Source organism: Vigna unguiculata, chromosome 9 (genome assembly GCF_004118075.2).
Source record: "Vigna unguiculata cultivar IT97K-499-35 chromosome 9, ASM411807v1, whole genome shotgun sequence".
Classification (NCBI taxonomy): domain Eukaryota; kingdom Viridiplantae; phylum Streptophyta; class Magnoliopsida; order Fabales; family Fabaceae; genus Vigna; species Vigna unguiculata.
In genome coordinates this window covers 33213818-33227365 of record NC_040287.1, presented here as the reverse complement: position 1 = coordinate 33227365, position 13548 = coordinate 33213818, and the positions used below count along the sequence as shown (strand labels likewise).

General features: G+C 30.4%; 1 protein-coding gene across 1 annotated transcript; it reads left to right on the top strand.

The window, feature by feature from the left end:
- The first annotated feature begins 6864 nt into the window (after nt 1-6864).
- LOC114163871 (nitrate regulatory gene2 protein-like) lies at nt 6865-13136 on the top strand. Its single transcript, XM_028048244.1, has 4 exons — nt 6865-8655; nt 10087-10292; nt 10684-10907; nt 11719-13136. Exons 1-4 carry the CDS (start codon nt 7359-7361, stop codon nt 12509-12511), a joined length of 2520 nt encoding a protein of 839 aa, XP_027904045.1. The 5' UTR covers nt 6865-7358; the 3' UTR covers nt 12512-13136.
- The last annotated feature ends 412 nt before the right edge of the window (nt 13137-13548 follow it).

Here is a 13548-nt window from a genome sequence, read left to right as displayed (position 1 = left end):
ATTACAATAACAGCTCAAACTTCACACGGATTATCCACATACACACTAAGAATAATAAAAGAAAAGGAGAAGAAGAAAATGTCAAAAATAATATATGATTCATTTTTAGGTGTAATTAGGTAAGCCAATAATTCGATAAGTTGGTATATATAATATTTAGGTATCATCCGCTCGTAGTATATAATAAACAATTTGTGTTTAATCTTTATAATACACAAAATAATTTAGTAAGAAAAAAAGTGATAATAAGATTGTAATTAATTGAGTTATTAAAAAAGTGCTTAAAAGTATAGAGTCCAGTGCATGACTTAGTTGTCTGGTTTTGTGATGCATGTGTTTGAGGTACAGTTAAACTAACCTAAAGAGACAAGTTTTGGTGAGAACATATTATGTTATTGCACAAATATTATTATAGGTCCTTTTTCCATCCATCCTCGTCAATAGTGACGTGCAGGTGGAGCTCATTTTATAGGGTATAACTTCCAACCAATAATAGTGTGTTTGTTGAAGATAATTAGTGAAGCAAATGAGCTTTCTATGTCAACTAATCAATGTTATAAATATCACATTAATTAAATACAGCAGCAATTTTTATTATCATAAGTCCACTTTATAATAAGAATTTAATATATAATTTTGTTAAATTATTTATATTAAATATATTTTTAGTCCTTAAACTTAGACACAAAATTGAATTTATCAATGTCTCAAACTTTGATGCATTTTTGTCTAAACTTTAGAAAATGAATGGATATAATTCGCCTAACCCAACATATTTTAGAATGACATTTGAGTTGTTCGCACAATTTTAATATTTTACAACTCAAATGTTTGTATGGAATACCATTTAATAAGTTCCAAAAAAATTAACTTCATTAAATTAAAACGATTATATCCGTTCATTTCTAAAATTTAAGATAAAAATATACCAAAATTTGATATATAAGTGAATTCTAATTTTGTATGAAAATTCAAAAACTAAAAATATATTTAACCCTATTATTTAATCATTATCGATCAATCGTATATATCTAATCTCACATATAAAATATCAATGTTTCAATAATATAAATACGTTGAATTAATAGTTAATATCAAAAGTTTCTACAAATTTGAAGAGGTCATTGTTATTATGTGACTACTTTGAATGCAAAGGTTTTATTTGAAATGAAAAAAGAAAAAATATTTGTTGGGTTAGTTATCGAGGATGCTATTTTCCTTCTTACCCTGCGAAACAACGACTTCGCATCTAATTTTTAACCTTGTGATTATCGAATTAAGCCACGAAATTTACCCTCTCCTCAAGTAGTTGTACAAACTTTAAACAGTAAGGTAATTATAAATATTAAATTGAAAGTAAAATTTTAGAAAAACTAGACAAGAGAGTTTTTATATTATGTATAAATTAATTTTAGTTTAAGAGTAATTAATTTTAACTTTTCTTTTATATGAATGTCAAAAATGTTAAGTTAATAATTTTGTTTAAAACTAAGAAGATAAATAGGAATGTATTTATAGGGATTCAATAGTTTATTATTAATGAACTTAATTACAACAATAACTGATGTAGGTGTATTATTAGTTATGGAGAATACTAACCAATGCTCTTAGGACACTTGTTAAGGAATAATAAATGTACTTTGTATCATCATTTTTACATTGAAAGCTGAAATAATTAAATACAGTAACTAAAATAGTATAAATGCACATAATAAGTTTTATAAAGACAAAAAAAAACCTTTTAAATTTTTAGACAATAATTTACTATTACAAAATAAGAACTTTCAAATTTTTAAGGTCTCTACTAAAAAAATTAATTAAGTCTCAAATTGACACTTTAATTGTATTTTTTTTGTAACAATTTTATATGTTTAACACTAATTTTTTGTTGTTTTTTCTATTAATTTATATTTTCTTATGTTTTTTTTTCAATTTTTAGATATTCAACACTATTTTTTGTTGTTTTTTCTGTTAATTTAAATTTTCTTATATTTAATTATATTTAATTTTTAGCAACATTAAAATATAGTTATTTTCTTATTTAATTAGTTTTTAACTTTTATTTGTGAATATTAAATAAAATATTAAATACACATGTGGGCATTTTTGTTCTTTAAAAAAAATAAAATTACATTAATGATTATTAGGTCTGATTTTAGCTTTGAGGAAAAATATTTTAAGTAAAGGAAGCTAGTACAAAATTAATTTTATTATTGATTCAAATTTGCGATGAGGATGATAAGATTATGATAAATGGAAGAAACATTTAATTTTGTTTCTAGAGTGAGTAATTAATTTATGATTGAATTGTTTGATAGAAATGGGATTAAGTAAATATTTTGATTCGAGTATCAAGTATCTAATTGGTCAATTGGTAATATATGATTGGATTTTGAATTGAATTAGACATATTTTGATACAAGAAGAAAAAGAAGAAGAGTGATTGGCCAATGGTGATCACAGAACAACGTCATTTGTGGTGGTGAGCTCGTTGATTTCCTGCTTAACCATGAATGATGGTCTGATGGTCTGAGTATGATGGTCTGAGTAGAATGAACCTAAGATCCTAGACTGAGACGATGTTCGAGAATAGAAGTATCAGATGGTTGGTTGATGTGATGCGGTACGAAAACCTAATTTTGACTCCGGGAGGATAGATAGATTTTTAATTAATATTTCTTATTTTTAACCGGTAGTAGATACCAGCGGGTAGGAATAATATACTATCCGACTCTAATTCTTAATAAATTGGTACTATTTTACTTGTTATTATTATCCATCCGTTTAAATTTTTTATTAAGTATCGATTGCAAATTTTATCTATGGATAGTCACAAATACAAGTATTTTTGTTATATCCTTATTATATGTGTTTTATTAAATTCAAACACCTTACCGAAAACACATACACAAATGTACTTCTTTAACATGGTATTATTATTATTATCATTTATGTTGTAGCTGGATGAGTTGATGTTGCCTGTATACAATCATTTATGGCAAATCTCTAGTTCAATGGGCTTGGAACATGTATGTAACAAAACCATCATCATTTCATGTTTGTTTCACCACTTGTTAAGATTTATATAAACTATGAAGGAAAAGTGCCTTATTTTATTATTTACTATTATCATCATTGTCATTAGTATGTTTATTATGTTCGTTTTCTTATCATCACAGTATTCTTTCATCTCAAGTGCTATCTTTCAATTCGAAACTATTATTGTATACAAATAATGTGTTATTTCTAAATCAAGTTTGATATGATGATTATGTCTAATTTTTTTTTAATATAAACAATGGAAAAATATACATAAGTATGTTTTTTCTTATGTTATTACAATAAAGGGTTTAACCTTAAATTTGAATTCAGATTTTTATTTCAAATTTTAATATGTTTTGATTTCAAAATTTAAAATTAAATGAATATAATTTTTTAATTCAATAATATTAACTGTTTATCTTATTAATTTGTTACTTAGTAAAATTTGAATATATCTATATATATATATATATATATATGTATATATATATATACATATATATATATATATATAAAAGAAAGTAAAATCAAAATAAAATTTATAGTGATTTTTCAATAAATTTAGATTAAAATAATCAAAACAAACCTCTGATTAAATATGAAAATTTTAGTTGTATTAAGGGTCATTCAAACCGTTAGGTTATGATATCACAATAAAATATTTCTTTCCCTTTTCTACTCGAATGTGAAAATTAAGAATGACAATAAGTAAAGTTTTACTAAGATAATATAATATTAATTATCTTTTTCATTGAACTTAATTAAGACAGAAGAAATCTTTTTCTATTCAGATCACAAACATTCATAATAAAACGGCATTTACTCTTTAACTAATCCTTTGACAAAAAAAAAATCTGAGACTTTCTTTTTCCATGCATAATTTAAAATTCAAAAATTAATCTAATTAGATTCATGAATTACACATCAAGAAGCTTCCTTTTTGTAATATTATGTCAAATAAAATATATAATCAAATCAATTTAACATAATAAGTTAATTAAAAAGTATAACACAGTATTGCATATCCAGTCCGGCAAGGAACAAAAATGCTTAAAATAAATTTAAATCCAGCAATTTTGACCAAATGTTTATTATTTTATAAAAGTGGGATTCTAATACATGTAAAAAAGTATAACTCAGTATTAGCATAAATTAACTATAATGATCACTTTGCCAAGTTAAAATAATGTAATCAATTGTAGTTATTTGTGTAACAAATAGTATTTTTGTTTTAAATTTATTAAACTAAATAAATAACTAGAGATCTATATAACAATTTAGAATATAATATCTATATATATTCTTCTAGAAATTTTACAGATAAAAATATATACTCATTTAGTGAATAATTTCTTTTAACTATGTTTCTATTTCCTATAAGAAATATTCAAATATTTTATCCCAAATAAAAGTATTACACTTCTTAGCCTTCAATGCTATGGAACTTCCAATCAATCAAAGTGGGAATGCTTTGAATTTTTGTGTGGAACCACTGATTAGGTCTTAACGTATAAGCCGTTATTAATTAAGTTATTGAAAACAAAAAATTACTTAATTTTAAAATTTGTAAAAAGTATAAAATTATGTTCTATTGTTATTTTTGTAAAATCACCATTAAATTATAATGTATAAATAATTAAATATTTTAAGAAAATACTATATTATCAAACTTACTACTTTTTACCTTTTACATATTAAGGATTAACTATTTTAAATATTAAGTACGAATTCGAATAAATGTTTTCATTAAATTTATAAGAATGGAAAAAATGAACTTTTCTTTACATTAAAATTAACTTACATATGAAGTAATTTTTAATTTTTTTAGACTTTAAAATATAATATTTTAATTTAGATATATAAGTTGATTTTAATTTGTTTTTGAAAAAATACGAATTTTATACTATATATATTATTATTTTTTTTAGCATAAGAACAAAAATTTGACTATGTAGTAATATAATTATGTTGTCATGTAATAAATATTAATAATTTATCAATTAACTATATGTTTTTCATACCATAAATATGGTTGATTTTTGTTTTGAATTAAATAGTAAGAAATTATGTCTTTCATTTAATAAGTATTTTTATTGAACATGGTAATATTATTAATTTATATAATAGTCATAATTATTTTTAAAATACATTTAAAGTTTTTTTAATTAACAATTATATTTTACCTTTTTAAAAGCAAGTTTTTGAAGTCAAAGGAGCTAACCTTATTTATCTGCAACATATTTTGATGTTTTTAAAGTAAATTACGTTAAAAGTTTGAACACAAATTGCACGGTGTATAAATAAAATATATCAATCTTCATCCAAACAGAAAATTAACTCTAAATAAGCTATAAAAAAAACCAATATATTTAATTAATTTTTTTACGAATCATATACAATTTAAAAATCTGATTCAGTGAACTCCAATTGTCAATTTATATTGTTTTAGTGAATTTTTTGAAAAATAAAAATAAAAATGCTTTTTATCTGTATTTCTGTTACAACATCTTTGTTTCTAAAGACAAAAGACACAAACCGATACATGTACTTTGCATGCATTGACAGAAAGGAAAAACATGTAAATTGTCAATCTAAAATAAATAAATTTAAAAAATAAAAAATAAGTTTGGTTGGACTTTCCTTACCTTACCAAAATAAAAGAATACAATTAAGTGTATAATCACGAGTAAAATTATAATTAGTTATATATGATAATATTTTGTTAATAAATATACTTAAATGAATTATTTAAATAGTAAATATAATGAAGTAATTTAATTTAAATTTTAAAATAATTCTTTTTAATATATTATTATTATTATTTTAAAATACAAATTTTGCTTATTAAATTTGAAAAAATAATAATTTAAAATTTACTTTACTTTAATTTATATGTTTCAAAATTATTATTTACATAAGTTGTTTTCAAACATTTGTTTTATACATTATTTTTTAATATATTAATATAAATCCTTTTATTTATTTTCTTTTTATTATTTTTTTCTTAATTTAAATAATCAATTTCTATTATCTTTATCAATCTTCCATGACTATTTTAATTTTTTTTTTCAAAATAACCCCACATTTTACCAAACTTTGTGCTCACGCGGCTGTTACAAAGTTAAGTAGTTTGTCGTTGTCTGAAAATCATTACAAGAGGATTATTAATAGAAATAAGATAGTTATTTAAATAAAAATCAATAACATTGTGTTGTAATTAAGTCAATTTAATCTCACTTTAATGAATATCACCCATGCCAGATCAAACAGTGAACTTGTTTATAAAAACAGATTGGATTTGATCCATAATATTTAATTAACAGGGGAAATATTTGTTATTTAAAGACATTTAATAGGTTTAAGGAGAAAACTTGAAATAATTACTTGTGAACCCAACTCCTAATAAAAATAAAAGTTTCAAATATTACAAAAAGAAAATATTTTAAAAGTAAATTTTTTTTACATAATTCATTGCATACCTATATTCAGAATGATATACAAATTTGAATCGCATGAATTTTTCTGCTAAATTAGATTATGATATATTAATTTTGAATTATAAAATAAAAAATTTATTTTAAAAAAATGCTATGAAAGATGTATATATTGAATAAATTGAATAACGCGGAAACATTGAAAGTGTAATCTGCAAGAAAGGGAGACCAGAGTATGACACGGAATATTGAGGTAGAATTGCATGGGTATTGAAGAAGTGTAATGTCACCAATGGTGAAAGCATCTAACAAATCCACATTAAATATTAAATTAAAATTAAGTATTAAATATGGAAATAAAGATAAATAAATATAAAGAAGCATGAGATGGTATTATGAAGAAAGGGGTCCTGTTGCCAATGGCGGGTCTCCTCTTTCTCCCTCTTCTTCTCTTCTCCCACTCTCTCAAACTTCCATAAATCTCATTCAATTTTTCTTTAAATTCAAACACAAACAACAAAAATCAGATCCCCACCATCACCAATCTCAATACAATTTCTTCTTATTATTTTATTGCATAACATCCTCCCCACCCTCTTTTCTTTTTCATGCTTCAAAATTAATAATTAAAAATCTCTCTGGAATCTTCATTCTCTGTTACTCTCCCTTCCATCAATCCCCTTGCATGCACACACACTCACTCACCCTTCACTCTTTCTCACGCGCTCACTTCTTCTTTAATGATATACACAAAGTGTATCAAGCAAACGCCATCACCATCTTCTTCGTTATGCGGCGCCGTCACCATGATGCAGTGCCGCGGTGAAGCATGTTCTCCGGCGTCGACATCGGCAACTCAGTCTACGATCTCCGGTCACTGACATGGGCTGCGGCGGCTCCAAGGTGGAGGACTTCCCCGCTGTGGCTCTGTGCAGAGAGCGGAAGAGATTTCTAAAAGCCGCATCGGAGCAACGCTATGCTCTTGCGGCGGCACACGTGGCGTATTTCCATTCGCTCAGGGAAATCGGCGATGCTCTTCGCCAATTCGCCGAACAAGACCTGACTACCACTGGTTCTTCCTCTCCGGTTCTTACATTACCATCCGAAACCAAAAGCGTCAACAATAACAAACTTTCATCCTCTTCTGCTTCAATCTCTCATGTGGATTCTCCTGAGGGTTCTCACTTGCCTCTTTCTTCTGGATCCGAATTGAGTTCTCCTTCTCCTACTCATTCTCATTTGCACTCTCATTCTTCTTCTTCCTCGCCTCACATTCATGGTTCCCCAGAACCAGACCCACCTCCTTACGGGTACTATCAAAATTTCCAATACGCCCATTACATGAAGAGGTCTGTCCCTAATGGGAAACCAATGGTATATGAAGAACCAGAGAGACACGTGGCAACAATTGGACAATGGCCTGATCCTTCTTACGGTTACGGTTTCTACGGGTATCCGGGTGGGGATTACCCTCACTACCCTCCCCCGGGACCGTCGTCATCTCCGCCGCCTCCCCCTCCCGCGCCGCCGTCTCCTCCCCGCGTCTCTACTTGGGATTTCCTCAATGTCTTCGATAGCTTCGAGAACGGGTATCCGATTTATCCCCCTCGGTTCGGGTCGAGCGCGAGCAGTCCCGATTCGAAGGAGGTGAGGGAGAGAGAGGGGATTCCCGAATTGGAAGATGAGACGGAGCACGAAGTCCAGAGAGCGGCTCCGGTGAAGGTGAAGGAGAAGGAGGGTAAAAAGGTGGCTGAGGAAAAGGGTTTCGCTGGAGCGAGGGATTTCGGGGAAGGGCCTTCGAACACTAAAACGGTGCCGTTGCAGCAGGTGAGTAGCAGCGAGGGGAGTTCCAAGACGGTGAGGTTCCATGACGGCAGCGATAACGGTTCCGTTGAGAAAGAGATAAGGAGCAGTCCCGACACTGTTGTTTCCGAAGAGCATGGTGCGAAGAAAGGGGTGAGCTTTGAGATTGATGAAGCGACGGTCGCGGCGGTGGAAGGTGACTCTTCCGTTCTGAGTAGTGTAACCACTTTGTCTGCGCACGGAACCAGGGATCTGCGTGAGGTTGTGGTGGAGATTCAGGATGAGTTTGTGACGGCATCGAATTTTGGAAAAGAGGTTGCATTGTTACTTGAGGTTTGCAAACCGCCTTATCGGTCTAGAGTTGCTGCACTTAGAGGTATAAAGCTCTTTATCCTTTTCTGCTAAATGTTAGACTTATGCCTTACCTTTATTTCATTCAGTTTTTGTTCGTGTGTGGAGCTTGTAGATGGTGATGTGTGAGTGTTACGTATTTTGCTTCTTTTTCTGAGCCTGTAGACGGTAGAGGAAGGAAAGATGACGTAGATTGGCTTATTTGCTCCTTTTGGGACTTTGGTTTTATAATTCGTTTTTGTTTTTATTTTTATTTAGGATTATCTCGTAATTAAGTTAGTGCTAGAGTAAGCTTGTTTTGTTTGTTTTATCCTTTACATTTTGTTAAATTTCATTAGATTTAGTTTCTTTTTTTTTATTACAGTTTGGCTTTGCATCCTCTTTAAAAACCTGGAGTCTGTTGTGGCTTTTGAGCAATAATTTCTATTAGAAAATAGCTAGGATGAATCCGACACCTAGGAGTGCTCCACACTCCACTGGAACACTGTTGTCTGCATGGTTGTTTTCTCATCCAAGGATGTGGGGAACGAGCGTCCGAAACTTCTCAGCCTGTATCCCAGTTGGGAGCATGTTTAGATTTCAGTCGAGAGAGTTCAAATTTACTATTATTCTCAAAACAACAAATTATTTCTTCTTCATTTTTGTGCTTCGGAATTTACAATTTTGTATTGAAGTTTGCAAAAGTATTTTCCCGAATTTAATCCAAAATTAGCTTGAGTTGTCTTCCCTTTTTTTGTTTTTTCTTTTGACTCTGGCAGCGTGCTTTGTTAGAATAAAACATGGGTTATGCAATTTGATGATCATTCCGTGTACACCGGTTTAATTATCATGATTTTTCTGTATTTATGCAGACAATATAATCTAAAACAAATTAGATAGCGTTGAGAGAGAAAAAGGCAAGAAGCTAAATACTTCATTAAATGGTATAGCACGTTTATTGTAAACCAGTTTCTGTACAACTTACTGCAACAGACTTGTGTTGATTTGGCAAGCATGAGCTCCAAGCAGAATACTTTTTATGCTGTATAATTACGTTACAAGACGTGTTTTGTTGTTTCTTTCGTTTAGTCATTTTCTTCCGTGCTATTTTCCTTGTCTCCTCTCCTAAAACAAATAATCAAGTCATGGACAGACTGCAGGCGCTACCAGATTGTGTGATCGACTGTGAACCAAGTTGAATTTATAAAGATTTTTCGTTATGAACCCTTTAGTTTTATATTTCCATACTCGAGCCTCCCAGGCTTGTGCCTCAAGAAAATGTAGATGCATTTTTATTTAAAGGTCCAAGTAAACTGAGTCATTCAGATGATTTTTCTACAGCAAGCATACATACATGTGAGCGTATTTGTGGGGCTTTATTATTAAACTGTGTTTTTTACTCTCCATACCCTCTTTGATGTTGAGTTTGAAACATCTGTCAACTAAATGTCTTCCTATGTTATGTGGTTTTATGCAGTTATCTTGTCCAGAATCTTGCAGATGGTAGCACCTTCCAGGTTACCCTCAGATCCTCCATCTATACAATTTTCTTCTAGGGAAATAAAGTTGGCACGAGCATACTGTGGGGAACCTGGGAAAGACTTCAAGACAAATCCAGAAAATCTTTCATCCACATTGGAGAAACTTTATGCGTGGGAGAAGAAATTGTATAAGGAAGTTAAGGTATGAGCATGATTATTTTCAAAATAATCCAAGTTTAATGAATCATGAAGTTAGAAATGTTTTGTGCCATTCATAGTTTGATATCCTTCATACTGATTTGCTATATGACCTACTTGTTGAGGGCAAAGGCTTCTAAATCGCTTATGATATAGTCCCTTTAATACTTTCATGTTCTTGGACAGGAGGGGATATAATTTGAAACTACAGTACTCAATAACATGTATTTTCAATGTCATGCATATTCAGCATCGTCTTCAATGATAAATTATTTGTATTAATCAATAAATTGTAGATTATACCACATACTTGTATTGATAAGTGGTTCTAGATAATATACTTTGTGTTAATTTGAAATTATGCTTATGTATTTATATTTTTGCCCTGTTCTCAGGATGAAGAGAGGTTACGGGCCATTTATGAGAAAAAGTTCAAGAGACTGAAAACATTGGATAATATAGGAGCTGAATCTAGTAAAATTGATGCTACTAGAGCATCAGTTAGGAAGTTGCAAACAAAAATCAATATTTGCATCAGAACCGCTGAAACTATAATGGGAAGAATACATAAATTGAGGGATAATGAATTGCAGCCTCAACTTGCGGCATTGATTAATGGGTATCAAATTGCTTCACTTATTCACTATGCAATTTTTATCTGTCATTTCTTGCTAATTTCTGGTCACAAACATTTAAATTTTTTACCAGAAAATACTGTCAAAAGGCTTTTTTTTGTTGTCATTTCAAGAGGCAATGTGTTTGGTCTCTCTTCTTCCCTATAAAGAGTAGGCGAAAATAAGTGAGATGAAGTATTAATGTTTTTAAACACATAAAAGCCACTTTGTGAAGTTTTACATGTTTTTTTGCCATGTTTTAATATCTCCGTGAATTATGACGATATTTAATGATCTAAGCCATATAATTGTTTCCACTTTTTTGTACAAATAAATTGAGTAGAAACCTTGCTCTCCTTAGATTCTTCAATTAACAGTTTTTGTTCACCACAGTTCAATTGGCTCAATACAACTCCCTCATTCACCTAAGGATGAGAGATCCCTTATGGAATGTTTGAGTTTGCAATTTAAAAATCTTGCTGTCATTATTAATGCCTCTGGATGCAAGAGAGGCCAATAATTGATGGTACAAGGTAATTTATGTGCCAAATCAGACATTCCATTGAGAATTGTCTCAGTCGGATAGAGATATGGCACTGAGTCAACGTATATGTTCAAGTTATTGATGAGAAATAGGCTTCTGTGATTATGTCGTCAGTGGTTAGTGGTTGAAGACATGTTTCCGTCATCATTATTAACATTATCATATTTAGTTTTGGAATGGATAGATCTTTTTTTTTGTACATGTTTGAATTGTTTTTCTTGAGTTAGAAGTTATGGAGCTATTGATTTGATGAATAGCCTATTTGTCAGCAGATTCACAAAAATGTGGAAATTCATGCTCAAATGCCACCAGAAACAGTTCCAAGCTATCATGGAGAGTAAAAGTCAGTCTCTTAAGATTAACGTTGGTCTGCCAGGAGATGAAGTTCTGAGGGCCATTGTAGAACTTGAAAAGGAGCTTTTGAATTGGTGCAGTCAGTTCAACATTTGGGTTAAGACTCAAAAAACTTATGTCAAGAATTTGAACGAGTGGCTCTTGAGATGCCTTCCTAATGAACCTGAAGAAACAGCTGACGGTATTGCCCCTTTCTCTCCAAGTCGGCTTGATGCTCCACCAGTTTTTATTATTTGTAATGATTGGCATCAAGCAATGACTAGAATTTCAGAAACGGAGGTGGCAGAGGCCATGCATGAATTTGCTCAAAAACTACATGAGTTATGGGAAAGGCAAGATGACGCTCAACGCCAGAGAATCAAAGCTGAGTATCTCAGAAAGGACTTTGAGAAACAACTTAGAACATTGCGCACAGAAATGGGAGGCATAGAACATGATAAAGTTTCAGGAAAGACTGCATTGTCGAAGCTCACTTCTGATAGCGGTGTTTCACCACTAGATGATCTAAAGGTGGATTTAGATTCTATGAAGAAGAAATTACATGAAGAGAGGGTCAGGCATAAAGAAGCCGTCAAACTTGTTCGTGATGCAGCTAATAATAGTTTACAGGCTGGTTTGATTCCCATTTTTAAGACATTAGAGAGTTTCACTTCAGAGGTGGTGAAAGCTCATGAACAAGTTAGGGTTCAAAATGCTACTGGGCATTCGTAGAGATTCCAACTATTTTGTTTCTTTTGACATCACATGATTCCGTTTACTAGAGTGAATTGATTGGGGGAGTTTGGGGGTTGTACTTGGAAGATTTAGAACTAACCCACCAGTTTTGCAGCTATAGTTAGTCTTATTATGTAGGAAAGCGTTTGCTTGGAACATGTTTCAGCACTGAAGAGTCACCCAATCTACAGTTAGAGGAAAATTGTATAGCAAAAAAATTCATTTATTGATTTATTGGTTGTAACTTGAAGGTGGACTGTATATGTTGCATATGCCTAGGAAGGAGTAGGATCTTTATGAGGAGGAAGCAGGGAAATTTTGTAGATGTTCAAGAATGATATGGTGAATTAAAACATAATCTCCTGCAGCTTTGATTCTTTCCTCTTTGATGAAAGAGTTGAATATGAAACCAATGTTCAGCAGCCCGATGGAGGAAACTAAATTTTTGTAATGATAGGAGGGAGGAGGGTTCACAGTGAAGAGAAGTGTTGTAAATAGTACCTAGTGTCATTTGCACCCAACACTGAATTGCCCTAATCCCTATATGGAAAGGGAAAAATAGAATGGGATGCAGATGAACTATGAGGCAATAAAAAGTTTAACTTACTTGGTTGTGAAAAAATCGGATAGGAAGGATATTTAAATTTTTGGACTTCATATTTAATTTTGTTACTTATTTCTCTTTTGTTTTTTTTTTATTGTTTTTATTTCCATTTTTTGTTGTCAAACTGACCGAGATTAGTTAATAGAAACAAATACCTAAATAAGCAGTTAGAATTATGCTTTTTTCAAAATAGTATAAAATGTCATAATTTATTTGTCTTGATCCTTGTACTATTATAGAGGTGCAAAGTATTTAAGTTAATATTGGAAAAAAAAAAGATTGACTAACTGTTCTGTAGTAAATTTTTCTTCTTCTTCTTCTTCTAATTATAGCAGTGTTTGAACAGGAAATTTAAGGAATTTGAACTCTGCTCCGTTTAAAAGAATGATTTGTTAATGTATTTTTCTTGATTTAAAAAAAAAAATACTAA